The sequence below is a fragment of the Microcaecilia unicolor genome, chromosome 2 (genome assembly GCF_901765095.1).
Source record: "Microcaecilia unicolor chromosome 2, aMicUni1.1, whole genome shotgun sequence".
NCBI classification, from domain to species: Eukaryota; Metazoa; Chordata; class Amphibia; order Gymnophiona; family Siphonopidae; genus Microcaecilia; species Microcaecilia unicolor.
In genome coordinates this window covers 256,551,162-256,578,401 of record NC_044032.1, presented here as the reverse complement: position 1 = coordinate 256,578,401, position 27,240 = coordinate 256,551,162, and the positions used below count along the sequence as shown (strand labels likewise).

The 27,240-nt window shown below is 43.0% G+C and overlaps 1 protein-coding gene across 2 annotated transcripts in view; it reads right to left on the bottom strand.

Moving 5' to 3' along the window:
* Positions 1–20,704: 20,704 nt before the first annotated feature.
* Positions 20,705–27,240, bottom strand: part of LOC115463464 (rho guanine nucleotide exchange factor 3-like) — a 72,993-nt gene continuing 66,457 nt past the window's right edge. For both annotated transcript variants that reach the window (XM_030193981.1, XM_030193982.1), the window contains 8 exons: positions 27,047–27,211; positions 26,795–26,857; positions 26,459–26,555; positions 26,255–26,331; positions 24,422–24,679; positions 24,127–24,297; positions 23,248–23,437; positions 20,705–21,545 (listed from right to left, as the gene is read on the bottom strand). In XM_030193981.1, the coding sequence (XP_030049841.1) occupies positions 21,337–21,545; positions 23,248–23,437; positions 24,127–24,297; positions 24,422–24,679; positions 26,255–26,331; positions 26,459–26,555; positions 26,795–26,857; positions 27,047–27,211 (1,230 nt within the window). In that variant the 3' untranslated portion in view covers positions 20,705–21,336. The remainder of the gene's footprint in view (positions 21,546–23,247; positions 23,438–24,126; positions 24,298–24,421; positions 24,680–26,254; positions 26,332–26,458; positions 26,556–26,794; positions 26,858–27,046; positions 27,212–27,240) is intronic.

Sequence of the window (27,240 nt, the reverse complement as noted above, 5' to 3'; positions counted from 1 at the left end):
ATAAAAGAAAAGCTGGCTTTGTGAATGAAGACACAGCTGAAGTAAAAAAAAGCATGTTTGAAGACCAGCAGCGCTCGGGAAGACAACAGCTTATGTCTTAAAGCCAATATCAATGTACTGTGTGTTATGTGCTATATTGTGCTCATGATGTTCGTGGGCATACGATAATGGTTATTGACATTTAAGGTTTTTAATAGCAGGCAGTAAAGGGCGAGTGGTGAACGAATGTAGATGGATCTGAGTGTAGTCAGATGACGGATGTCACCTGGTTTGTAATCATGTAATTTGAGATAATACATATAAAGTACCACATATGTTTATCTTGTTGGGCAGACTGGTTGGACCATACAGGTCTTTATCTGCCATCATCTACTATGTTACTATGTAAATAATGCTGACTTGTCTGATGTGGCTAATTTTCATCCAGTGGCAAAGTATACCTTGGCTTGCTAAGTTAACTGATTCTATAGTAGTGTCACAGATAATGTTTTATTCAGATTTACATCAAAGTCTTCATAGCGCTCAATACGGCTTTAGACCTATGCATAGTACAGAATTCTTACTTGTGACAATAAGTTTAAGATACTGTTGATCCAAAATATTCCCGCAGTACTATTGCAGTTTGATATATCCGGTGCTTTTGACACCATTGATCGTATTTTGTTGATAGACAGGTTGAGTGAATTGGGATTCACTGAAACAGTTTTTAAGTGGTTTAAAGGTATTCCTGGTAATAGACAATATAATGTTAAGAAGAATGGGAATTTTTCAAATAGCTGGAGCGCAGCGTTTGGTATCCTTTAGGGCATAGGCGGTTGGTGGCCCAACTGTTTGAGGAGGCTAAAGGGGGCGGGGTTAGGGGTGGGGCCAGGGGTGGAGCTTAAATCCATAATTGTCTGATAACACACAGAAAAAAAATAAAAATAAAAGTCACAATGAATACCTTTTATTAAATTTAGATATTAGATATGTATCATATGTCAAAGAATAAAGTGGTTGCTCAAAGCATATTCTAAGCACAATCGCTCAACTGCAAAATACTATGCACAACTTTGTGCAAAAACACACTCAGAACCTTATTGTACCATAAATATTACACTGGGCAGAACCTAATATACCAATATACCACCCATACGGAAAATGCAGACCGTCAACAATATGAAACAAGGGATCATATCATCACAATTCTCATGTAGAGCCACAAAACACCCTAATTCATGTTTAATGTGGGATAAAATGCCATAAATAAGTAAATAAATATAAACTTTTAATGTTGAGCACCTGATTCTCAAAGTGGACATATTCCAAACACTATAATGAAAATAAAATGATCTTTTCTACCTTTGTCTGGTGACTTTTTCTGATCATGCTGGTCCAGTATCCGATTCTGTTGCTATCTGTGCTCAGTGCAGGCCAGGAAGTCATCCTCATCCACACCTTGTGAACCAACTTAAAGAGAACCTACATAACATCCAAGGAGAAAAACAATACATTGCTATCCGCAAAAAGGAAATAAAGCTATATTCTCTTCTTCAAAATCAAAGAGAGAGAAACTGCATATCCTTGAATAGCTACAGCTCTGCAGAACCAACAGCTCCAGACACTTTGGAGACACTTAGATACACATCTGAGGCATGTGAAAATCAGAGCCCAAACAAACCAGGGAATACTGATCACACCTTTACAGATGCAAACCAAATGGGGATAATAAACCTCTCGAACCATCAATTATCACAACATGAGATCTCTGTGCTTTCCAAAGGGCTCTCATTCTGCCCATCGAATAACCTAGATGAAATCCAGCTATATTCAGACCTAGAAGAATTCTTCAGAAAAATGCGTCTTAAAGCACATTTCCACAATAGAGAGAGATCAAATGATCCGAAATACAGTCTTAAACAGAAGAACACTTATTTCACCCCATAGGAGGGACAAAACTACAAACTGGATAATTACATAGAAAGTTTCAGACATAGGGTTAAATCACAACTCTCCAACAAACAAAAAAGAATTCTGTACAATCTTACCCCACCAGAAAGAGCGGCCATAAGAACCCTACAAACTAACGAACGCATTATCATCAAACCCGCAGACAAAGGAGGCACAGTGGTAATTATGGACATACAAAAATACATTGAAGAGGGGCACAGACAGCTCTCAGACAATAAATACTACAGGAAACTAACTGAGGACCCCACACAGGATTACACAAAACAGCTGAAAGACCTTATCAAAACATTTCCTACACAAGCGCAACCTCACCTGAAGAAACTCATACCAAATCAACCTTCCGTGGGCACATTTTACATGCTACCCAAGATCCACAAACCGGGAAACCCTGGCAGACCAATCATATCAGGTATTGGCACACTCACGGAAGAAATATCTGGATTCATAGAGGGAATTCTGAAACCTCTCGTACACAAAACTAACAGCTTCATACAAGACACCACAGACTTTCTGAATAAATTGAAAAATATCAAGCAACTACCACCTAACACCCTTCTGGTCACGATGGATGTAGAATCACTATACAGCAACATTCCACATGCGGATGGCATAGCTGCATGTGGAAGACTCCTAAAAAAATCCACACTGGACCATCAATACTCACCAGAAACTATTACAAAATTAATCAAATTCATCTTAACTCACAACTACTTCCACTTTAACAATGATATCTATCTGCAAATAATGGGCACTGCGATGGGCACCAGGACAGCACCCCAATATGCCAACCTTTTTATGGCTGAGCTGGAAGAGACATTTCTGCATACACACCAGACCAAACCTCTAAAATACTACCGGTACATCTATGACATTTTTATGATTTGGACGGAGGGTGAAGAAACTCTGAAACAATTTTATTCTTCCTTCAATACATACCATCCTACAATCAGATTCAAAATTGACTACTCCCCAGAAAAAGTCAATTTTTTGGACACCACGGTCTCAATCAGTGATGGCTGTATACAAACATCTATATACAAGAAACCCACAGACAGATGTAGCTACCTCCACAACTCCAGCTTCCATCCTTCACATACAAAAAGATCCATCATTTACAGCCAAGCCACAAGATACCACCATATCTGCTCTGACCCAGGGGACAGAGACAGACACCTTAAAACCCTGACTGAATCCTTCAAACAGAAGGGCTACAACCCCAAAATAATCTCCAAGAATATTGCCTCCTCCCTCAAAACATCCAGGGAGAATCTGCTACAGTACAAAAAGAAAAAATCCACAGACAGAATCCCGCTTGTAGTGACATACAATCCAGAGCTGGAAAAACTGAGGAAAATCATAAGAGATCTACAACCTATACTCCAGAAGGATGAATTACTGAAAGAGATATTCCCATCCCCACCAGTACTGGCCTTCCGACAGCCACCCAATTTAAAACACAAGCTAATCAGAAGTAAACTTCCTTCACAGACTGAAAAGGAACAGAAGGGCACACTTCCCTGTAATTTATCCAGTTGCAAACTATGCCAAAATATTTCACAGGACCCCAAAGTCATCCACAAAGGAAAGATATTCAACATAAAGGGATCTTTCACTTGCTCATCTTCCAATGTGGTATATATCATTCAGTGTAAAAAATGTAACGAAGGATGCTATATTGGAGAAACAGGCCAGATGCTTAAGACAAGATTCAATTTACATAGACATCATATGAACAATACTGGTGCCAGCAGGGTTCCCACGCCTGTTGGTCAACATTTTACAGGACCAGGACACTGTACCAGTGATTTCACAGTGAGAATCCTCAAAGGTAACTTTAAAACCATACAAGAACGTAAGACCTTTGAAGTCAGAATGATTGAATATTTTAACACCCAACAGAAAGGACTTAACAAGGATCTGGGGTTCCTAGCCCATTATAAACCATAAAGCTGTATGTCTCTGTTGATCACCCTCCCCTCACCTATCCACACCCATCCTGTTAGAATATCAATGATATGCTTTGATGTCCCCATGCATACCTCCTACCCACCCCATCCTCCCACCCTGTCAGACTGTCATAGTAATGCTTGAATGTTTTCACTTATATACACTGTCAGCTAGCACACTTGCTTATTTCCGATCTGAGGAAGAAGGGCAACCTTCGAAAGCTAATCAAGAAATGTATTAAGTTATGTCCAATAAAAAAGGTATCATCTTATTTTCTTTTCCATGTTTTATTTTGTTTGATTTCTATTAATATCTCCCTGGCAACCCAGGACACCTCCCCCTCTCCCAGCAGTAAGGTAAACAAACCATAAACCAATTTCTACAATTGGTTACACAGGGCTAGAGGGCTTTCACTGCAGCTCCTGTTGTGAGGATGGAGGTAAATCAACAATTTAAACCTCTCAGAGCACAGCAGGGACCTCTTATACCGGGCGCCTATGCTTTAGGGTTTGCCTTTATCACCTATATTGTGAAATATTTTTATGACCTCCTTTGGAAGTTTTCTAAATCCATCTTTATACTATGTTGCATAATATGCAGATGATACTTTTATTTTGTTGCCGTTACTAACAGTTTCTAATGATATAGGGAGGTTGATTTCAGAATATATTGTCAGGTCTCATTCCTGGGCATCACAAAATTTGTTAAAATGTAATATTGTAAAAACTAAGCTCTTTATTTTAACACATCCTTAGCCAATGTTCCACATAATGTAGCACTCAGGACAGGGAAATGTTTAATTTTTGATACTTCCTCTCAAGACTGATAAGTAGTAGTAGTAGTAAGACCTGTTTTTTCTTTAGTAGATACACAATTAACAATGGAACATCAGGTTAATAATTTAAGAAAGAGGATGTTTTTTTTAAATTAAGACAGCTCAGGGCAATTAGATCAATATTTTTTTCTGGCGCAATTTAGATTATGTTGGTATCAATCAAGTTCTTCAGAAGAGGCTGCAACTTTTACAGAATTGTGTGGCTAGACTAATCTTCTGTTGAAAGACGTTTGATCGTGTTACTCCGTTGCTCAAAGATTTACATTGGATGATGGATAGGGCTAGAGTTGATTTTAAGATGGCATGCTATAAATATCTTACATTGTCTCTAGCAATACTCTGTAATCCTTATTATTATGTAAGCCACATTGAACCTGCTTTGAGTGGGGAAAGCGTGGGGTACAAATGTAATAATAATAATAACGCTTGCTTTACAAGATTTATTATGGCTGTGGCCCTGTAGACCATATATTTTTAGTGTCCTATTCATCTTGTCAGCCTTCCCAGTACAACTACTCTTTGGATTTAAATCTCCCAGCATTTAATAAGATCCAATATAAATGCTTTTATGATAGTTCTTTCAGCTGTTCTGCAGTTAAGTTATGGAATTCAATCCCAATCCAACTTTGTGGTATTGCGGTTGCTTTCTGTTTAGGAAAGCTTTGAAAAGCTTCCTATTTGATAAATATTTTGAAATATGAAATTTAAATTGTCCTGATTTTTACTGTAACCTACTATGACTCCTGTAGGGAAATTTGTGGGATAAAAAAGCTGGGAATGGAATCACTATTCCATAACAGGCACTTCACAGTATTTTTTTTTTTTTTTTTTTGTTGAGTAGCTAGATGTTTTTATACATATATTTAGGTATATTTTAACCTTTGTTTTGTCTGTAAATTTTTGCAATCCAGTGTAGTTTTTATTATTTATAGAAAATTGCATTACATTATATTATTTTTTATAAATTGTATTTTATTATATATATATATATATATATATTTTTTTTTTTTTTTTTTTTTTTTTTTTTAACTACATGTTTCTGGACTTCTGGTGAGGCTGCTAGCCAAGAAGCTGAGCTCCTGTAGCCCCCTCGTGCATAACCCCTGATACTGGCTGCCTAGTAGTTCTATTCATTAAAACAGCAGCCTCACATTTGGCACACAGCCTAGCTTCCTGGAAATCTCCCTTGCTTTTGGCTCCGCTATGTGGTTCTCCTGCCTTGGTGAGCAGCTCAGATCTCCAGAGTGTATGGTACTCGATCACCCCCCCATGTGGTCAGAATGATCTCTTGTTTTGGAGGTCAGTGGCAGAATGTGGTGGGGTGGACCACGGCAGTGGAATTAATTTTCGTGCAACGCACATTGCAAGCAGGCGCCTTTCTGAGAACTTCTGAGAGAAGAGGACATCTCTGTGGGTAAGTGACATTACGGTATTTTATTCTGTGCTTGATAACTTAAAGATTAGAGTTTAAAAGAGGAATCGTAGGATATTGATAAACACAGAATTAAAAAAAATAATAAAGGAAGCAAACTTTATTAGCTAGTCTCCATAAACCTTTTCCCTATAGTTTTAAAACTTGAATTTTCTGCCACAGAATTAACAGATAGTTTCTAGAAGGCACAGTAGGGCCCAGTTCAGTCTTAGAAAACAAAAATTAAATAAAAGAGAGAGAAGCAAGCATTATTAACTAGTTTCCATAGTGTACAATCCCTTTCCCTATAGTTTTAAACTGAAACTTTCTTTAGAGGTAGAAACTTAACAGCCAAGAGTATAAAAAGGATTATAGCAAGGCTTAAACTGTCCTAAAACTTGTTTTAAAACTTGGATTTTCTGCCACAGCATTAACAGATAGTCTTTAGAAGGCACAGAAAGGCCCAGTTCAGTTCTTCAGCTTGGAGAAAAGAATGCTAAGTAGAGATATGATAGAGGTCTATAAAATAATAACTAGAGTGGAACGGGTAGACACGAATCACTTGTTTACTCTTTCTAAAAATACTAGGACTAGGGGGCACACGATGAAGCTACAAAGTAGTAAATTTAAAACAAATTGGAGAAACGTTTTCTTCACTGAACGTGTAATTAAACTCAGGAACTCGTTGCCAGAGAATGTAGTAAAAGCAGTTAGCTTAGCGGGGTTCAAAAAAAGGTTTGGCTGGCTTCCTAAAGGAAAAATTCATAGACCATTATTAAAATGGACTTGGGCAAAATACACTGCTTATTTTTAGGATAAGCAGCATAAAATGTATTGTACTTTTTTGGGGGATCTTGCCAGGTACTTGTGACCTGGATTGGCCACTGTTAGAAACAGGATGCTGGACTTGATGGACCTTTGGTCTGTCCCAGTATGTCAATACTTATGTACTTATGTAGAGGAGTGGTGATGGCCCGAGGCTGCCAGTGGTCCAGAGAGTGACAGCACTTATGTACTGGGGCTTGCAGTGAGTAAGGCTTGGAAAAGGGAGAGCTTCCTTGAGCTCTGGTGGGGCCGACACTATGGCTGAGAGAGATGGGAGGATGCAGCACTTATCAAACATCTTTTGTTGCTGGTTCTATAACTTGGGCTGTACTGTGCCAGTGGTGTTGGCTGCTATCCCTTGGGCCTTTTGTTCATCATGTGGAGGGTCCAGATTCTTAACCGGACCGTCTCTCTAGGAGTTTCATTGCTAGAGGCCTGGGAAGAATTGTGCATTGTTCCATTTTGTCTCCTACTCTCCCTAATCAGTCCTGGAGGTGCTTCCTACTCAGAAGCTTATTTCATACCACCCTATGGACATTTTCTTTGGATGATTGGGAGCTTTGTCATTCAGCTGGAGTTTGGCTTTTGGATGGCTTATATCACTAGTCCCTGCTTTTTCTTCTAGAGGTGCCTTTATGGCACTTTTGGTGACCTTTGCAGCATTGGCTTGTTCTTGATGCCAGGAGAGTTGAGTACTTCCGTATGGCATCTAAAGGGCCCAAAGAGGACGCAGAGTCGATGAGGCAGCCTACAAATGACAGAGAAAAATGTCCCCCCTTACCCACGGTGGGCTCTGAATGGGCTGCTGAGATTGTTACAGAAGTCCACTTGGCCGTGGAACATGCCATGGGTAAACAGTTGCAGCAAATTATTGATAAACTGGACGACATGGAACACCACTTTACTACTTTAAGAAAAGATCTTCAGGTGGTTCAACAGAGAGTGGGAGAGGCTGAGATCTCGGCTCAGGAATCTTTATTGGAACTTAAGTGCCCGCAAGAAAAGGTCGCTTCTTTGGAGGAGAAGGTAGATGATCTTGAAAACCGTTCTCGTAGGTACAATTTAAGACTGGTTGGGTTGCTGGAGTCGGTGCAAGAAGCAGAACTACGTGGATTTCTGGAAGCAACATTTCCTAGAATCTTGCAGCATCAAAGTAGTGCTGGTACTCTATGAAAAGAACATGCACATCACTTGGGTCCCAAAAGATCGGCCACGGAGCATCCCAGGGTAGTCATTTTTAGATTACTCCATGATCAGCATAAGGTGGAGATACTATATACTCTTAGAGATGGTAAAACACTGGAATATGAAGGACATAAGATCTTGTGCTTCCAGGACTACTCAACAAAAGTCTCACTCAAACACAGTTTGCTCCGTTGTATGGCTGCCTACATAAATTGCAAGTTTGCTTCAACTTGCTCTACCTAGCTAAATTGCATGTTTATCACAATAGTTTTCCACAATATTATGATACAGTAGGGGCAGCCCAAGCTTTTGTGGAATAATTGGAACGAGATAGACCAAGCACAACCAAATGAAGTTCCTGTACTCTGCTTGGGGCCTCTGTGGCTTTGTTGAAGAGGGGGGTACATTCTGCTCCTTTTGTTTGCATTTTTTCAAATTTGTAGTTTCTTGATTATGCCGGTTTGCTCAACTACCTGCTTGTCTGGGACTTAATTGTGGGGCTTTTGTAACCCCAAGTTTCAAAGAGGCATTAGTTGCTCCTGATTGTTTATTTAGTTGGTTGGGTTGGGTGGGGTAGGTGTATACGTATCTGTCATGTATCTCTCTTTATTACCTATATGGGGGGGGGGGGGGGCTGCAGGTGGGGGCACGGAAGTCGAGCACCTAATGTTGCCCATTAGGATTGGGAATGGGTTTGGGGAAGGGGGTGAGGTGTGGGAGAGTGGGGATGTCAGCAACTGGGGTAGGTGGGAGCATGCAGGCAGGATGGGAGTTTAATGGCTGTTTGGCTGGAGTGGTTGGGATACTGGCTGGGAAATTCCTATTGCTCCAGGATTGATTATATTTTAATTTCTCGATGTTTATTTATGATAATACATGGGGCTGAGATTGGACCCATCAAAATTTCATACCACGCTATGGTGTCTACTCAATTCGATTTCCCAGGGCGCCTCCAAAATCTTATCAGTGGACATTTCCTGACTAGTTTTATGGGGATGAGAGAGTTCTAGATTTTCTCTTGCAGAAATGGCAGGCATATAAAGATGTAAATGCTGTGTTGGCATGTGATGTAACATTTCCTTCAATAAAAATATTTAAAAAAAAAAAAAAAAAAGATGTAAATGCTGCTCATGTGGAAACTCCTATCTTATATTGGGATACTTCTATAGCTGTGTTGCAAGGAGAATTCATAGCCTGTGCTAGTCACCAAAAGAAGACTAGGGTGAGGGACCTACTCTATTTGGAAAAAAAAGATTACAAAATTGCAACACCTCTGTGGGATAAGCCACAGTGATCAGGTCAAAACTCAGCTTTTAGATTTAAATCAAACCTTAAAAGAACTGATACACCAGAATACCCAAAAATCACACACTTATCAGCTATACAAACATGCTAACAAGAGTGGTAGATTGTTGGCCTGATTGGCTCATCTTCCTTTAAGACGGATGCCCTGTACTCTTCCAGTGGGGATCTGGAGAATACAGATAACAAAATTGATAATATTGTGAGAGATTATTATGCTCAATTGTATTCGCTTCCCGAACCTCCACCGTTGCAAAGTTCTATGTATCTGTCTGGTCTGGACCTTTCGCGATTAGACCTGAACAGTTTGACCATGTTAAATGCCCCTTTTGGAGAAGAGGAGGTATTTGAGCTATCAGAGGAGCCTACTTGGAAAGGCCCCTGGGCCTGATGGTTACAGAGGGGAATTTTATAAAATGCTGGGGGATGAGGTTGTTCTCCCGCTGATTTCTATGTTTAATTCCATAGTGGGAGCGGGACAGTTGCCTGAGTCACTACGGCTAGCTCAGATATTTGTTTTGCCAAAACCAGACTGCAACTTGCAGAAACTGGAATCCTATAAGGCCAATTTCACTGCTCAATTATGAAGCCAAATTATTTGCTAAAGTCTTAGCAAACCATCTGTCTTGTATCCTCCCAGATATGATAGAGGACTCTGAAGTAGGTTTTGTGTGTGGCCGTAATATTACAAAGAATGTATGGAAGATTCTTGCCACATTGGAGTTGGCATCCGGTCAGGCTACTCCCTCCATGCTCATAAGTTTTGATGCTGAAAAGGCCTTTGACCGAGTGGTGTGGGGCTTTCTGTTTGGGGTTTTAGATGCCTATGGCATATGTGGATTTTTCTGAGATACCATCTGCACTCTTTATACTCTTCCTCAGGCACAGGTTTGGGTGGATTGCTTTCCTCCCCTTTCTCCATATTCGTGGTACCAGACAGGGTTGCCCGTTATCATCTCTATTGTTTGTTCTTACTTTGGACCCCTTGCTTGAAGACATTCAGAGGAATCCTGACATACAACTTATTAAGTTACACACAGATACTTTCAAAATAGCAGCCTTTGCTGATGACCTGCTGGCTCATGTGGTAAATCCCCATGTTTCAAGTGCTGCATTGTTAGAAAGTATGACTGAGTATAAGGCTTTCTCAGGTTTTAATTTAAATTTGGAGAAATCAGAAACCATGCAGAAGGGAGGGATCCAGGGCCTGGGTTAATGGGGACCCTTCCCATTGAAATGGGCAGGCAACTCTTAGTTATCTTGGACTGTTGACCATGAAGACACAAGGGTATCGTATGAATGTGGACAAGTTGTTACAGGATGCTAAACTTGTTTGGAAAATGGAGTCACTTACCTTTATCATTAATGGGTAGGTTCATCTTTTTTAAATGGTGATTTTTCCCTCGCTGGCTTTATGTTTTGCTAGTTTTACCACTTCATCTTTTGCAAAAAGATTTGCAGTTGTTGAATAGAATGTGTAGGAAGTTTTTTGGGGATAGGAAGAAATACAAAATGTGTATTGAGTATCTTTATGATATATGGTCACAAGGAGGTTTAGGTTTATCCTGTCATAGGCTTGTCTACTGAGGCATCTTCGAGATTGGATATTTGTCTCTGGGCAATTTACTCCAAATACTGGGAACGAGCATTGTTTGCTCTATGGCATTTGAACTTTCTTTTGCAGGCCAAGGCTAAGAGTTTGCTACAGACTTGCTGAAGGAGCTTTTGAAATGTTGGAACTAGAATCCTAATGTTAGTGATTTGTTACCATGTTAGGGGTAATGCTGATTTCCTGCCAGGAATGGAGTCTGGACTTTTTAGGAACTGGCTGGAATTAGGCATCACCTTGCTTGAACATCTCAATAAAGAAGGTAGTTTCTATTATTTCTTAGAATTACTACTACTACTACTTAACATTTCTAGAGCGCTACTAGGGTTACGCAGCGCTGTACAAAATAAACAAAGAAGGACGGTCCCTGCTCGAAGGAGCTTACAATCTAAAGAACGAAATGTCAAGTTGGGCAGTCTAGATTTCCTGGGTAGAGGTGTAGAGGTTAGGTGCCGAAGGCGACGTTGAAGAGGTGGGCTTTAAGCAGAGATTTGAAGATGGGCAGGGAGGGGGCCTGGCGTATGGGCTCGGGGAGTTTGTTCCACGCGTGGGGTGAGGCAAGGCAGAAAGGGCGGAGCCTGGAGTTGGCGGTGGTGGAGAAGGGTACTGAAAGGAGGGATTTGTCTTGAGAGCGGAGGTTACGGGTAGGAACATAAGGGGAGATGAGGGTTGAGAGGTAAGGAGGGGCTGCAGATCGAGTACATTTGTAGGTTAGTAGCAGAAGCTTGAATTGAATGCGGTACCTGATCGGAAGCCAATGAAGTGACTTGAGGAGAGGGGTGATATGAGTGTATCGGTTCAGGCGGAAGATAAGACGTGCAGCAGAGTTCTGAACGGACTGAAGGGGGGCTAGGTGGCTAAGTGGGAGACCAGTGAGGAGTAGGTTGCAGTAGTCAAGGCGAGAGGTAATGAGAGAGTGGATGAGAGTTCGGGTGGTGTGCTCAGAGAGGAAAGGGCGGATTTTGCTAATGTTATAGAGGAAGAAGCGACAGGTCTTGGCTATCTGCTGGATATGCGCAGAGAAGGAGAGGGAGGAGTCGAAGATGACACTGAGGTTGCGGGCAGATGAGACGGGGACGATGAGGGTGTTATCAACCGAAATAGAGAGTGGAGGTAGAGGGGAAATGGGTTTGGGTGGGAAGACAAGAAGTTCGGTCTTGGCCATGTTCAGTTTCAGGTGGCGGTTGGACATCCAGGCGGCAAAGTCGGATAAGCAGGCCGATACTTTGGCCTGGGTTTCCGCAGTGATGTCAGGTGTGGAGAGATAAAGCTGGGTGTCGTCAGTATAGAGATGATACTGGAAGCCATGAGACGAGATCAGGGAGCCCAGGGAAGAGGTGTAGATAGAGAAAAGAAGGGGTCCAAGGACAGAACCCTGAGGGACTCCAACAGAGAGCGGGATAGGGGTGGAGGAAGAACCATGAGAGTGTACTCTGAAGGTACGATGGGAGAGATAAGAGGAGAACCAGGAGAGGACAGAGCCCTGGAACCCAAAAGAGGACAGTGTGTCAAGAAGTAAGTTGTGATTGACAGAATTACAGCAAAGACTCCCTTTAACCCACTAGATCAGGCAGCCTTGAAATCGAGATCGGGTCAGAAGCGCAGGGACTTTTTACAAGGGATGTTTTTGGATAGGTCTCTGTAACTGGGCAACATAAAGCTTTAGTTTCTCTTCTCCCGCCATGGGAATATGGTCCTCTTAAGGAGACCTGGAGTAGAGATCTTAGGTATAATTGGGAGGGGGGGGGGGGGGTGTGGACGTTCCTAAATTGATCAAGGTTATCCCAAAGCAGGGTTTTGGAGCAGAACTCCAGGAGTCTCAATATTGCATACTTTATAAAGCATATATATCACATGTCTACAAATTTTTAGCTATAATGTTCTACTTCAGGTATGCTGCACTATTTCCCAGCCCCCATCTTTCTTTACTATCAGCCTCATGAAGGAATTTCTGGCTGGTCACAAACTCTGATGGGGCCTCCCGTTGCTAGGGCAACTCAGCTACCTGGTATAACTTGTTACAAATGTAATTTACTAAGAAGAGGTGTGGCAAAGACACCAATTGCAAGTCTCCAGCACATATGAAAGACCCAACTGCAAGTCTCCAGCACATATGCAGCACCTATGATTGGTCCAGAGAGGTGGATGCTCACCACAGCTAATAAAACCAAGCTTTTTGGAGGACACTTCATAGATAATTGGGGAATATTTTTGGTCAACATATAGCCTTTTCTTGGAAGGGAGTTTTGTTGTCTAAATGAGAAGCTTATGGGATTCCTGATAAAGCTTCCAGTTTATTTGTTAGCAAAGCCTAAGTATTGGGGATGAAGCATATCCTTAACTATTGGTTGCAGAATGAACCTCCCTCTTTTTGGTATTGGAGGAATAGGGTACACACCTTAATGTTATAGGAGGCGCAGGCGGCCCAAGCTACCAGAAGAAAAAAGGTATTTTTGTCTGTTTGGAATTATTATTTACAAAGTTGCTCACATAAAGCAAAGAAACTCAGTATTAAATAAATTTCAGCGCATATCATCATTAATTAAACGGATCAGTTGAACCTGCATTGCATATAACATCCACATCTTTAAGCATGGAGTCTTAAAGATGTGAACGTTATTAGTGGCTGGCTGGCTGGCTGGGTTCACAGCAGGCTCTGCAACTTAGATTAAATAATTACATTTTCTGCTTGTTTACAACTCAAACTTTCTGACTTCTGCTCAGTCTGTGTTGAGGCACGAGTCCTCAATTTTACTTTGAATCTTCTTCCATTTATTTTGGCTGGACAAAGGAAATTTTATCTCCCCTTCACGTTACAAATAACTCTCCTCATGCCCTGTGATCAGAGCTGGATTTTTATTTACATATAACCCTCCTCCTAGACAACAAAGAAAAAGTATACAACAACCTGCATCAATTGGACCATCCAAGGATATCAGAACCAAAAACTCTAAAGTTCATACCTGCAATCCCTGAGCTAACAAATTTATTTTAACTATATAATCTATTTCTAAAATTCTGAATCTGCTAGATTCCTTAAAACTAAAGGCAACTATCAACCCCTCTGCAAAGAAATTCACATAGAAGTGGCCATTTGTTTCTTTGTTGCTGGAAGCCTTTGATCTCACAGGCCTAGACTGAATTTACAACTTTAAAAAGGTCTGTTATTTTAGATTATTTAAAGCCTTAACCCTGCATTGCCAACTAGTAAGACTGCTGAGCCACAGGGTGGATTGCAATGCCACCCATAGAAATTTTGCTTAACTAGCTTCTGACACAAAAAATGTGCCTTGGTCCCAAAGTAACAAATAAAAAAGGTGGGAATATAAGCCAGGCTATCCAAAGAATGGAACCAAATAATGTTTAAAAAAACGAAGTTTAATAATTTCCAAGTAAATAATGATATAACAATGCATATGGGAGAGTAAACCATAATCCCCACAACCAAAGAGAAGGCAAAAGTGCAAGAGGTCAAGCACCTACATAACAATACTTAAAAGATCACCTCATTGCCACACCAAAGCTACCCCCAGACCACCCTTGGGATCTATAGGACTGGTGAATGCCAGATCAGCTGCAAAGAAATCCTCAGTGATCCATGATGCGTAAATGAACAGCATCTTGACATCCTAGGAATAAGTGAAACCTGGCTAAATGAAAGTGGGGGTTTAGCACTGGCTGAACTATGCCCAAGAGGTTTCAACATCAACCAAGACCAAGAAGATGGGGTAGAGGGGAGCAGTCTTGATTTGGAATACAATCAAACTGCGCAGAATCTTCATCCCCCAGCTACATGAATCAGAATCTCTTTTAATCAAACTTGAAGAGGAGAAAGCAATCTGGATGCTTGTGGTATACTGAGCACCTCGTAACAACACATTATTTGTGCAAGAACTCCTAGATCTGATTACTCAAGTGACCCTGAATTACCCTAGGCTGGTGATCATGGGAGACTTCAATCTACACATCGAAACCCCAGATACAACCACAGTTATTGTTGTTATTATTATTATTACATTTGTATCCCGCGCTTTCCCACTCAAAGCAGGTTCATTGTGGCTTACATAGTAAAAGGAATACAGAATATTGTTAGAGAGGGTAAAAGTTAATTATACCAGAATAATAGACAAGATGAGTAGGTAGAAAAAGGCAATGGAGAGGGGAGTAAGGTGGGAGATGAAGTCTGGGTCAATGTTGTTATCATGGGGGTATGTGTTAGGTAGATGGTTCATAAGATTAATCTGGATCGTTTGGATAGGCTTGCTTGAATAAATGGGTTTTTAGTGCTTTCCGGAAGGGTAGGTAGTCGCAGATTGATCGGATAGATCTAGGGAGAGCATTCCAGAGTTGACGGCCCAGGAAGGAGAAAATAGATCCATGATAGGTGTTGTACTTGATTCCTTTGCAGTTGGGGTAATGCAGGTTGAGGTAATTTCGCTAAGATTCAAACAGATTGAGCATAGTCCGGAGATTCGCCGTGGATTAATGTGTGGACCTTGAAGTTGATTCGTTCTTTGTATTCTGGGCAGTCTGGACTTTTTTCAGGATATGGGCCTTGCAGCCAAGGAAAATGCTATTACAGTAGTCGACATGGGTAAGTACTGTGGATTGTACTAAATTCTAGAAAGTTTTCAGGGGAAGATAGGGTTTTACGCGTTTCAATATCCACATCATATTGAACATTTTCTTTGTAGTGGATATAGCATGATTTTCAAGTGAAAGGTGGTTGTCTAGAATCACTCCAAGAATTTTCAGATTGTCCGAAATGGGGATTGCGATGTCTGATGTTTTAAGAATAGATGGGAGGGGCGCAGAGTGCTGAGACGAGAGAATTAGGCTTTGTGTTTTTTCTTTGTTGCCTTTTTGGACACAATGACAGCACTAGGATTTACACAAGTGACCGACCCACGAAAAGGGTTACATACTGGACCTGGTATTCTACAAAGGGGTGGATATCCCAGAATTCTGGGTAACAGGATTGGTCAGACCATTTTCTAATTAAATTCTCCCTAAGTGACCACCTGAAACAAATGACACCTCCCAGAGGTTAGATCAGAAAACAAACAAAAAAAAAAAGCTGACCACTAAGAATTTGCTAGAGGCCTTGTATTGTCCACATGTGGATGAAAAGACAACTACAATGTCAGAACAAGTTGACATCTGGAATACACACTTAGCCAAGACCTTAGAGAAAACAGCACCACTAAAAAAAGGTCTTGTGCCCCACTCACAAACGCTCACCTTGTTTTTTTTCTAGAACTCCGGATCCTTAAATGTGAAGGATGAAAACCGGAAAGGAGATGGTGTAAATCTCGCCTGAAGACAGGCTAATCTGTAGGAAGCACGTGGCAAAGTACCGCCAAGCCTTAACAGCAACCAAAAAACAGTATTTCTCTCAATGCATTGCACAGGCTGCCAATCCAACCAAGCAGTTGTTCAGTATAGTAAACAGCCTACTGCAACCCCCACAACAGAAGCAGCCTGCCCAGTCTAAACTGACCTGCAATGATTTTGCTGCATACTTTGCCAACAAAATTAAAAGTCTCTGTCAGGATTTACAGGCAATCCCACCCAATCAACCAGGGATGCACAAACTTGCCCCCTCCTGACAGAGACAGATGGGACACTTTTAACCCAATGACAGAGGAGAGCCTTGACAAAATCCTAAGAGACCTTTGACCAACTACCTGCTCCCTCGACCCCTGCCCATCAAAGATAGTGCAGCAGGCAAGTATGGGCCTTATAGAAGGCGCCACAAAAATTGAGAACACCTCTCTTTCTAATGGGCAACTACCATTAAAAAGGGCAGTGGTTCACCCTCTGCTAAAGAAAAACCTTGACCAAGATAGACTTGGAAGTTACAGGCCAGTATTCAACATCCTGTTTCTAGGGAAACTCATAGAACAAACAGTTTGTGTTCAACTTAATGAATGGCTAGAAAAGAGTAACTGGTTAGATCCATGTTAATCTGGCTTCAGACCCAGTTATGGAACAAATGGTCCTCATATCCCTACTAGATGATCTTCACAGAAACCGAGACAAGGGATTCACCTCAATGTTAGTACTGCTAGATTTCTCAGCAGCTTTTGACACTGTGGATCATGATATCATGCTAGCACGACTGACAGGAAGAGGTATCAATGGAACAGTACTTGCCCGGTTTCGATCCTATCAGGCAGGTAACAATCCATAATGTTTGGCAGCAACTCATCCCCACCATGGACACTGACCTGTGGGGTACCACAACGATCGATACTGTCACCTATTCTGTTCAATATGTACCTCAAGCCACTAGCTCAGCTGATTCGGTCAATAGATACTCAGTTCTACATCTATGCAGATGATGAACTGATGCTGCTTATATCCATTGAACCTGACTTACCTACAGCCTTGAATAAACTGATTACCTAACATCAATTCAAGAATGGGCTAAACACAACAAACTTAGCCTGAACCCAAGTAAACCCGAGCTTCTCTGGGTCCCTAACACAAGTGGATACATACCTGACATCAAAATCCCTTTTGGGAAGTATGAACTCCCCCTCAAATCACAAATCAGGAACCTTGGAATACGGTTAGATTCAGCACTTACTCTGATTCTCCAACTCCAAGCAACCATCAAGAGCTGCTTCTATTTGCGACGGCTATGCTGCCTCTCTCCTTACATCAAGAAGGTAAATTTTATCCCAGTTGTGCATGCCACAATAACATCAAGACTGGATTACTGCAATGCACTATACAATGGTCTGACTACAAAGGGCCTGCACCAGCTCCAGTTGATTCAGAATGCAGCAGCAACTCATAGAAGGTTGCAAGCGACATGACCACATCACACCATTTTTGCAAAAACTTCATTGGCTACCAGTACAATACTGGGCTAAATTTAAAACTCTTGTCTGATCTTCAAGGCCCTGAAAGGAATGGGCCTGAGTATCTGAAGAATAGGATGATCCTCCACATACCGCCAAGGACACTAAGGTCCTCCCAAGGACTATCACTAACCACACCCTCTCCAAAAGACATTACACGATGTGATACCCGCAAGAAAGCCTACTCCTGAGTAGCCCCCACACTCTGGAATCCATTGCCTGAAAGGCCCCCCTTAACACAAGACTCTCTCTACTTCAGGAAGCAGGTGAAAGCTTGGCTCTTCGACCAGGCTTTTAATGGAACAAGTAACTAACTTTGTTAGTCTCACTCACACAAGCAGCGACTCGGGCTGCACATACAGCAGAACATGTTTATCCACTCCTATCCTAGCTGAGATAATATTTAACCATCTCTCAGACCTCATGTGCAACTTTCTTTAAATCAATCACCTTACTTTCTAACACTGCTTACTCTCTTACCTACCTATATGTTACATCATTGTTTTACCCTACACTATCAATTAAAATGTTCTATTACATATTGTGTTGACATTGTAAGTAGTATACCATGCCATACTTTGTATCGTTATTTGAATATTTTTACTGCTGTAATTGCCTATTGTTGATGTTTGATCTATTCTTACTGTACACTGCCTTGAGTGAATTCCTTCAAAAAGGTGGTAAGTAAATCCTAATAAATATGAGTTCAACTGATCCATTTAATTTTTTTTTATGCAAAGTATGGAAGAATTCATCAAGATTTCACAGATTACATCAACCTCCTGCTTATGCTGGTGATTTGGATTTGTTTCAGTGAACAGCTTGAATATAGAAAATTACTTGAATATAATCACCAAGTTTCACTGAATGATTGGGAGTTTATCAAGACTGTGACCAACATCTCCACAGCCTTGAAGACTTTTAGTGTGTCATAATATATGTTAATTCCACATTGTGTTTTTCAGGTAGTATTACAGTGTATGTAGTTACATTTTAAAGAAATGTTTAAGAAAAATTTTGATGGATAATTTGATGTAATAAAGTATTAATAAATAGTTCTTCATAGTTATGTTTATTAATATAGTGATTATATTGTAACTATAGTGAAATATAATTTACTGAAGAGTGTATGTGTGTTGCATATCCTTTGGGGAGATCCTGAAAATCCAACTGGTTGTGGGATCCCCAGAACAGGTTTAGGAAGCCATACACTTGTGCTTCAAATCAGCACCCAAGCCCAGAAAAGACAGACAGGGAGGACATAGCCTGATAAGCAACCGTTCATCACTTCATCTTGTCACACGACTGCTACAGAAGGAAGGTGTTTAGGAGAGCCACCACAGTTGCCTGCTGGAACCTGCACAGGTTGGGAGTTCTGTACAACTGTCCAATGTAACATTTCTACAGAATTCCCTCAGGCATACAGTGTTTTGGGTATTCCTTTCAAATGTGCATGTAATCATAAGAGCTGGACCCCTCTAGCCCAGTATCCTGTTTCCCCAACAGTGATCAGTCCAGGTTACAAGTATCTGGTAGAGTCCCAAAAAGCAGCAATTTAGTCCTAAAGATAAGCGGCGGGTTGCTCCACATCTGATAAATAACAGTTTCAGCTATAGTATATTAACCACTTTTACCATTTGTTCCAGAGCTTAACTATACGCAGAGTGAAAAAAAATATTTTCTTCTGTTTCTTCTTTAGTTGATAAGTAACAACACATGTACCTCTTAAAATTATGCATAACCCTTTACTCACGTGTGTTTTGAAGCCTGGAGGTGTGCCTGATGGTGCCAATTTGCTCACCTGCCTAGCAAATCCTCCTCCCTAGGACAGTTAAGAGTTCTGATGAAGGCTCCCCTTTCTTCCCTTATTTTACATTGACACACTGAGAAGCACTTAAGCCAACACAGTAAGTTGTGCAACTCATTTCCTACACTAATTTTACTCCCAAACCCAGAAGATCGATCAGAATGGGAAAATCATCATAAAGTCTTGTTGTGTAAAAGTAGGCCAGTGGCCATCAAAATGCATGCAAAATAAAAAAAAAAAAAAACCCCACACTAAAATCAAGCACAGGCTCTTAGGAGAGAGAGCGATACAGAAATAGCAGCTGAGTACCAAACCCCTACCCCCACTGAATCTACACCAGCCATCTCCACCAAAACCTGGCTAAACACTGCTGGTTATGAAACCTTTTACTCCCAGTGCTCATTTGCAGAATTAAATCTAATTGTTTTTGTTCACCCCTTTAATCACAACCACATCCTTAATAAACTGAAAAGCTGATTAACAGTCTGCAACTCCATGTAAATATATAGTTTTATTTTATTTCCTTCTTGTATTTGGTCACTAAGTGCATTTCCAGGAAGTGTGTAAGACCTGTGTTTTGTGGGCTCTACAACCAAGTAGGGAATAAGCGAGGACCACTTGTCAAGCAAAGTCAGTCAGCCGATGGCCACAGATGCAGGCAGGATCCTAGCACAGTTCAGATGAATGCTAATTAAGGATCGTGTAATGCTTTAGAAGCTGAACTGCCTAGCACCAAGTGTTGGGAGACCTACAACATGTTGACCGGGAAGTGCAGCAGAGATGGAAGCTGTAGCACAAAGCTGAATGACATTAGACACACACAGTAGTAGGCGGTAGCAGTAAACAGATTGACCTTACTGAATTTATAAAGCCAGGTTTGCTACAGGCAGCTAGGCTTAAGAGAGAAAAATAGTCAAGGCAAGGTTGCAGAGACAGAAAAATCTAGACTAGAGCTTCAAAAAAAGAAAAATAATCCCACTCCTTTATTGGTTTGTCTCAAAAAGTGAAGCTACAGTTCAGCTGTCCTCCAGCACCACAACATGCGCAGCTGAAAGCCATTTTCACTCTTTTTACTCCACCACCAAGTCATCTGTAAGCTGTTTGAACAGGGGCCAGCTGTCCTTCTACAAAAGCTGCCAGTGACCCCTGCAAACTAGGCATTACCCAACAAGCAGCACAAAGATACAGACATATCACATATGTAAGAAACATTGTACAGGAGAACTGAGGTACAGAAGAATTGTAAATATCATTTAACCAAGGCATAGTGAGAAGACAACTTCTTGCTGCAGAAGTCAGACCCACTGTTCAGAGTGGCAAATAAATTAAAGAAGATTACAAGTACAGGCAGAGAGAATGCTGGTGGCATTAGCGTGAGGGCCCTCTAATCTCCCAAATCCAGTTAAGGTACAAACCAGCTGACTACAGGGAATGGGAAAAGAGAGGACTACACCCACGACAGGATAGGCAGAGGGAAGAGAGCTTCCAGCAAAAAAAAAAAAAAAAATGGCCTTTTGCCAGCAAAAGTTTTTTTGCTTGTGAGGAAGTGCAGCAGTGGGGTTCCGGCCTGATGGAGAAGAGGTGGGCTGACTGTGGTTACCCCTCCTCCATTGTGCTGTCAGTGCAGTGAATGCTGAGTCCAGCCAGTTCCGTCAGGGAGCCCGTCGAGTCCTCTCCACGGGAAGCCATCATGGCACGACGTAGGCACGAGAGCCACTGCTGCTTGTTGAAGGCATCATTGGCCTGGAGGGTGTGGGACTGGCCCCGTGACCTCTCACAGAAGCTGACCCGAAAGAAGTTCTTGGCTGCAGGACAGAATGAGAGCAAAAGGAGTTCTGTAATGTCATGCCAACCTTATTTTCCTCTTACCAGAAACCATGCTAACCATTTTCAGTAGGTACTGCATCCCCTAAACACATTAAACATGAAAACAAAAATATAGTTTTAAAACCCTCTTTCAGCAGCAATTGTTCCTCTATCTACAGCAACCAGTTGGCCCAGAAAATTCTTAGGAGGTGGATAGTCAAAACAGTCCTGCTGTTCTTCCATCTCCCTCTCTCACATCAGCATCAGTTATTCTTTTTGCCTTCCAAAGAAACAAAAGCTGTTGGGTCTGACAGTAAACATATGCTTAAAAATCCTTTCAATTTACAAAGGCAACATGCTGGAGGAAGGGGAAGCTGCCATAGGACCCAGTATAGTATAGGAAGGAAGTGGAATGAGTTTTCACAGTAGCTTGACTGGCCAGCAAAAAAAAAAAGGGGGGGGGGGGGGGGGGGGGGGGAGGTAAGAGTAGACATACCTGGGAATGGCCCCTAGCAGCAGGGGTGTAGCTACGGGTGGGCCTCCCGCTGAGATGATCCTCCGCCGCTACCGCCGCGTCTCTGTGAGCAGCCTCGCCCTCAGCAAAAGAAGAAAATGAAGCACGGTGCCACACGCCGCAGCAGCCTTCAGGCATGCGCTGTTGGCTCTGCTGTCCACTGCCCCCACTGACGTCAATTTCCTGTTCTGAGGGCTGAGGACCGGCAGACCAACAGCACATGCCTGAAGGCTGCGGCGGCCCCGCGCTTCATTTTCTTCTTTTTGTTGAGGCTGCTCACAGTGGCAGCATGTAGAAGGGATGCAATTGAGCTCCGTGGCTGATCTCAACAGCCGTTTGGGTGCCTGGGGAACTAAGGTACGTGGAACCAAAAAATGCTGGGGTGGAGGAGCATAGAAAAAATATTTTGTTTGGAAGGGAAAGAGGAAGAAAGTGTGTCAGGGTGTATGTTGCATGGGGGGGGGGGGGGGAAGAGAGAGATCAAAGATGTTGGATGGGGACAGAAAAAGGGGAGACACTGGATGAAAGGAGGGAGACATTGGACAGAAGGTGGAGAGCGAGGGAAGATGTTGGTGGAATGGAGAGAGAGAAAGGGGACATGCTGGATGGAGGGGAGAGGAGAGAAGCTGGATGGAAAGAAAGAAGAGTTGGGATGCTGGATAGAAGAGGGGTACAGAGAGAAAGATGAATGGAAAGATGGTGGGAGAAAGAGGGGACATGGAAAAGGGCAGGGGAGAGACAAGCTGTTGGGGAGAAGGAAGGGGAGCAAGGGTGAGACCCTGGTTGGTCAGATGGAGAGAGAAACAGGAGAAATGCTGGATGAAAGGAGGGAGAGAGAGGAAAAATGCTAGAAGTAGGGCACACTACTCATGCATATATATATATATATATATATATATATATATATATATAGTGCCCACCCATTTTAGCTCTGGGCCCAGCCAAAATGTCAGGTCTGGCTACGCCACTGCCTAGCAGTAAAGAGAAGCAGCACAAATAGGGATATTGTGAAACACCGCTGCTGGTTAAAGAATTTCACAGCTCAGATACCTAAAGAATTTTCAGGAACTTTTCATAGACTGCCTCTGACAAACAAATATAGAGACTGCTTCTCCCACCCATAGGATCACACCAACCCCAGACTCTGAGCTGCTATTAGCAGGCCTTGTGATGTCAGACACCCATACCTCGCTCATTGCCAGTGATAAAGGCACCCCGGATGGAGCCACCTAGCCGCACCTCCCCATCGGGCAGATCCTCTAACACCAGGTCCTGCACAGGAATGGGCTGACGATACACTTGGTAACAGAGCTGCTCTTCTCGGGACAATGGCCGTGTTATTACAAGGACAGCCTCAAACAGAAAGACATGGAGTCGCTGAAGGAAAAAGAAGAGAGGTTCATTTAACCTATTAAACAGGAGGTTCCAGACCCTACTACTACTACTACTATTAAACATTTCTATAGCGCTACTAGACTTACGCAGCGCTGTACAAATTAACATGAAAAGACAGTCCCTGCTCAACAGAGCTTACAATCTAAATTGGACAGACGGACAGACAGCTAGGGGTGGGGCAATTGCAGTGGTAGGGGTGATAAGTGAGGGTGTTGAGTAAGAGAGTCATGGTTAGGAGTCAAAAGCAGTAGCAAAGAGGTGGGCTTTAAGCCTAGACTTGAAGACAGCCAGAGACTGAGCCTGACGTACTGGCTCAGGGAGTAGCGAGATAGAAGGAACGGAGCCGGGAGTTAGCAGTGGGGGAGAAGGGGGACGACAGGAGACATTTACCCAGCGAACGGAGTTCACGGGGAGGAGTGTAGGGAGAGATGAGAGCGGAAAGGTACTGAGGAGCTGCGGAGTGGATGCACTTGTAGGTCAAAAGGAGAAGTTTGAACCGTATGCGGAAGCGGATAGGGAGCCAGTGAAGCGACTTGAGGAGAGGGCTAACGTGAGTATAGCGACTCTGCAGCCAGATCCAGTGAAAGCTGAAGTTACCACATGGGTAGTGGAGATAGCTAGAGTCGGGCCAGGGGGAGGGGGGGATTTCAGGGTAAGCAGAGTGTATGCACCTGTCCTTTGCTGTTCTTCAGCTCCCCGTGGCAGAGGAGTATGCGAGAACAGGGGATGGTGGCATCCTGTTGAGAGTCATACAGGTATAGAAGCCTCTTCTTGTAGTACTGACACTCCGCCTCACCGGTCCTGCTGTTAATCAATCCCACAATGTCTTGGCTGAGAGCGATCTGAAAGAAGGAAGCAGAAAAACTATGATCAGTCACCACAAACAGGAAAACACCAACGTCTGCAACCTTAACTCAAAGCTCCAGTCTGTTCCAAGGCACAGGATAAAATTCTTCCAACACTCACCACCTCCTGCAGATGAGCCCAGTCTGGGTGATCGGTCCCTGTCTGCTTCAGGATCTCTTTCAAAAGCAGTGGGTACTTCACTAGTCGGCTCCGGGGTAGATCCAGGAAGTTCCAGAGGTCAAGGCGGCGGCTGAAAGCCGATTCCTGACAGAGTCTCAGGAAGTTCTCCACCTGTCGGTTCTGCTTCTTGTAGTCAAGCAGAGCCTTGGCAGCCACCTGATTACAGCAGTAGCGCTCATAGGCATGTAGGCCTGGCAACTAAAGGACAAAAACGACACCAACACAAGAGTTAACACAGCCTGCCTGGTTGCCCCCTGCTTAATCCTGTGTCAGGGACAACCTTCCTTGCCCTCCTTACCAGGGGCGTAGCCACAGGTGAGCCTGGGCACGCCCTTGTTGGTGCCGGAACATCAGGCTGGACTGCCACCATCCTGCATCTCCCTCCCTTAACAGAGATTCCCACAAGCTGCCTGCCCCATGGCACACCCTCAAGTCTGATCTCTCCCCACACAAATGGCACAGTCTTACCTTGCTCTGCCCCTCTCTTATCCCCATGGCACACTCTGCCAGCATCAGCTCAGCCCTCCTTCCATGCAGTAATTGCAAGACAGGAGGAGAAGTGAGCTGCTGAACAGGAATCACAAGGCAAGAGGAAGTGAACCGCTGCATATCAGGGCACCTCCTCCTCCTCCACCTTCTCTACATTCTACTGTTATATGAAAGTTCACATAAACAGTTGAGTCTAGGGCGGCGGAGGAGGTGACCTGATATGCAGCGGTTCACTTCCTCTTGCCTTGTGATTCCTGTCGCGGGGGGGGGGGGGGGGGGGGGGGGAAGACCCAATGCCACCACCGCCTTCACAGAATTCCCACAGGAATAGTATGCATTGTCATGGTTTTGGCTACAATTATCCTCTGCTGATGATGATTCCAGGCACCTATCACTCCACCATGCCTCCCTCTTTCCAAGTTTATAGCATGATTCTTATGTTTTGTTTTTTTTAATTGAAATGCCTGAAGCCTACAAAAGATTTGAACATTTCTAAATGTATCCCCCCTTTCCCTTTTTTTCTTCCACACCATACATCCCCACTCCATGTACGTGTGTTGTGGGTTTTGCAATTTTGGTAACTGAGAACTATTTTAACCCTCTGAATGTGCTCACCTGCAGTACCTGAATGAAAAACTTATATTGAACCACTACAGAAAAAAAAAAAAAGGCACGAGAACTGAGAAATCCCCAAACCTCTCCACAAATAAATGGTTGTGTTCTCGCAGGGTATTTAGTGGAGCTGCTATTTGTTTCCTGTTGTGGTGAATTTCAATAATGGCTAAACCACAAGATTAGCAACCTGGAAGAACCATCCTAAAAGGCCTGAGAATGCCTGCACTCTGGCCCAGGAAAGTGATCAGCAGCAGGGTTAAACAGAGGTGTAGCAAGACCTCGAGGTGAGAGGGGGCCAGAGCCCAAGTTGGGGGGCATTTTGGTCCCTCCCCCCCCCCCCCAATTGCCTGCCCTGCTCTCTTCCCCTCACGTTGGGGACACTCCTTTTAGTGAAATTGAGAGTTTCACTAAAAGGAGCGTGCCAGACGTGAGGGGAAGAGACAGCAGGGCAGGCAATGCGGCGGTGGTGTTGGTGCTGCTGCAGACCAGCACTGGACAAAGTCTTCAGCTGATGGGGGTTGGGGACCCCCCCCCCATCAGCCAACCAGGGGCCCAGAGCAAATTTGGGGGAGCCCAGGCCCCCACCTAGCTACACTACTGGGGTCAAACAACGCTTGCCATAACCTGACACATTGTAGGTTCATCAGAGTTCCAACTGCTACTGCTTACCCAGTTCAACAGAGTAGGTCCCACCTCATGAACTGTCCCATCTGCTTGTCTCATCGCCAGCAAGCGGCGCAACAGATCTGTAAGGAAGGAGGGCATAATGAGTAATACATTTTATTCATTTTTTTAAAATCAATATCTACAGTTAATGGCTGAGCCAGTAACAAGAACCACATCTCAAATTCCTCTCCTTCTCCTGCCTCATACCTTCATGCAGTGGGATGAATGACTCCAGTGTGCTAAAGATCTCACTCAGCTCCTCTGAAGACATGATGCTTAGCTTTAACATTGGCTCATAGTAATTCTGGAGAAAAAGTGGAAAAGCAGCAATATGCAGTTAAGTGCAGTTTCAAAAAGCCCTGCCTATCAAATTGCTCACTATACATCTGCTTTAGTTTTTACATTAAACGTTTTCTCTCTCCCAATCAGTTCCACAGGTTTTCCAGATTCCCGAGGGGCTGACAAGAGAAGCCTCGCCTAAAACATTACAACACACAGTACTACCACCCAACCAAAAGAGACCACCGTCACCTTAACACCTACCTTTTTCACTAAATTAAGGTCATCCACCAGCTGCTGCTCTCCCTGCATCAGTTCAAAAATGACCTGTAGCCGAGGAAGGAACAGAAAGGGGCTATTGGTTCCTCAAAACAATGACCTGATGCAAGAAGGAAAATTTTCTCTTTGTGGGATCAGGGGAACAGACCGTTCAATACCTATTTTCAAAGTTGTTGCAGGTTTTCTATGGTGACGGATCTGTTTGAGCTCCCCCCCCCCCCCCCCCACAAGACTCACCTCCTGTCTTTTCACCTCTTTGGCCGAGAGTTCCTCGCTGACATGATCGAAGGTCTCACTCCACAACTTGCTGTTGCGACGCTTGGAGGCAGCAGATGGGTTCCGGGACCGGGATCGGGGGGAGAAGCTGAACAGCTGATTGTCGCTCCGTAGACTGATGGTCCTCTGAAGCAATAAATTAAAAAATTTAGAAA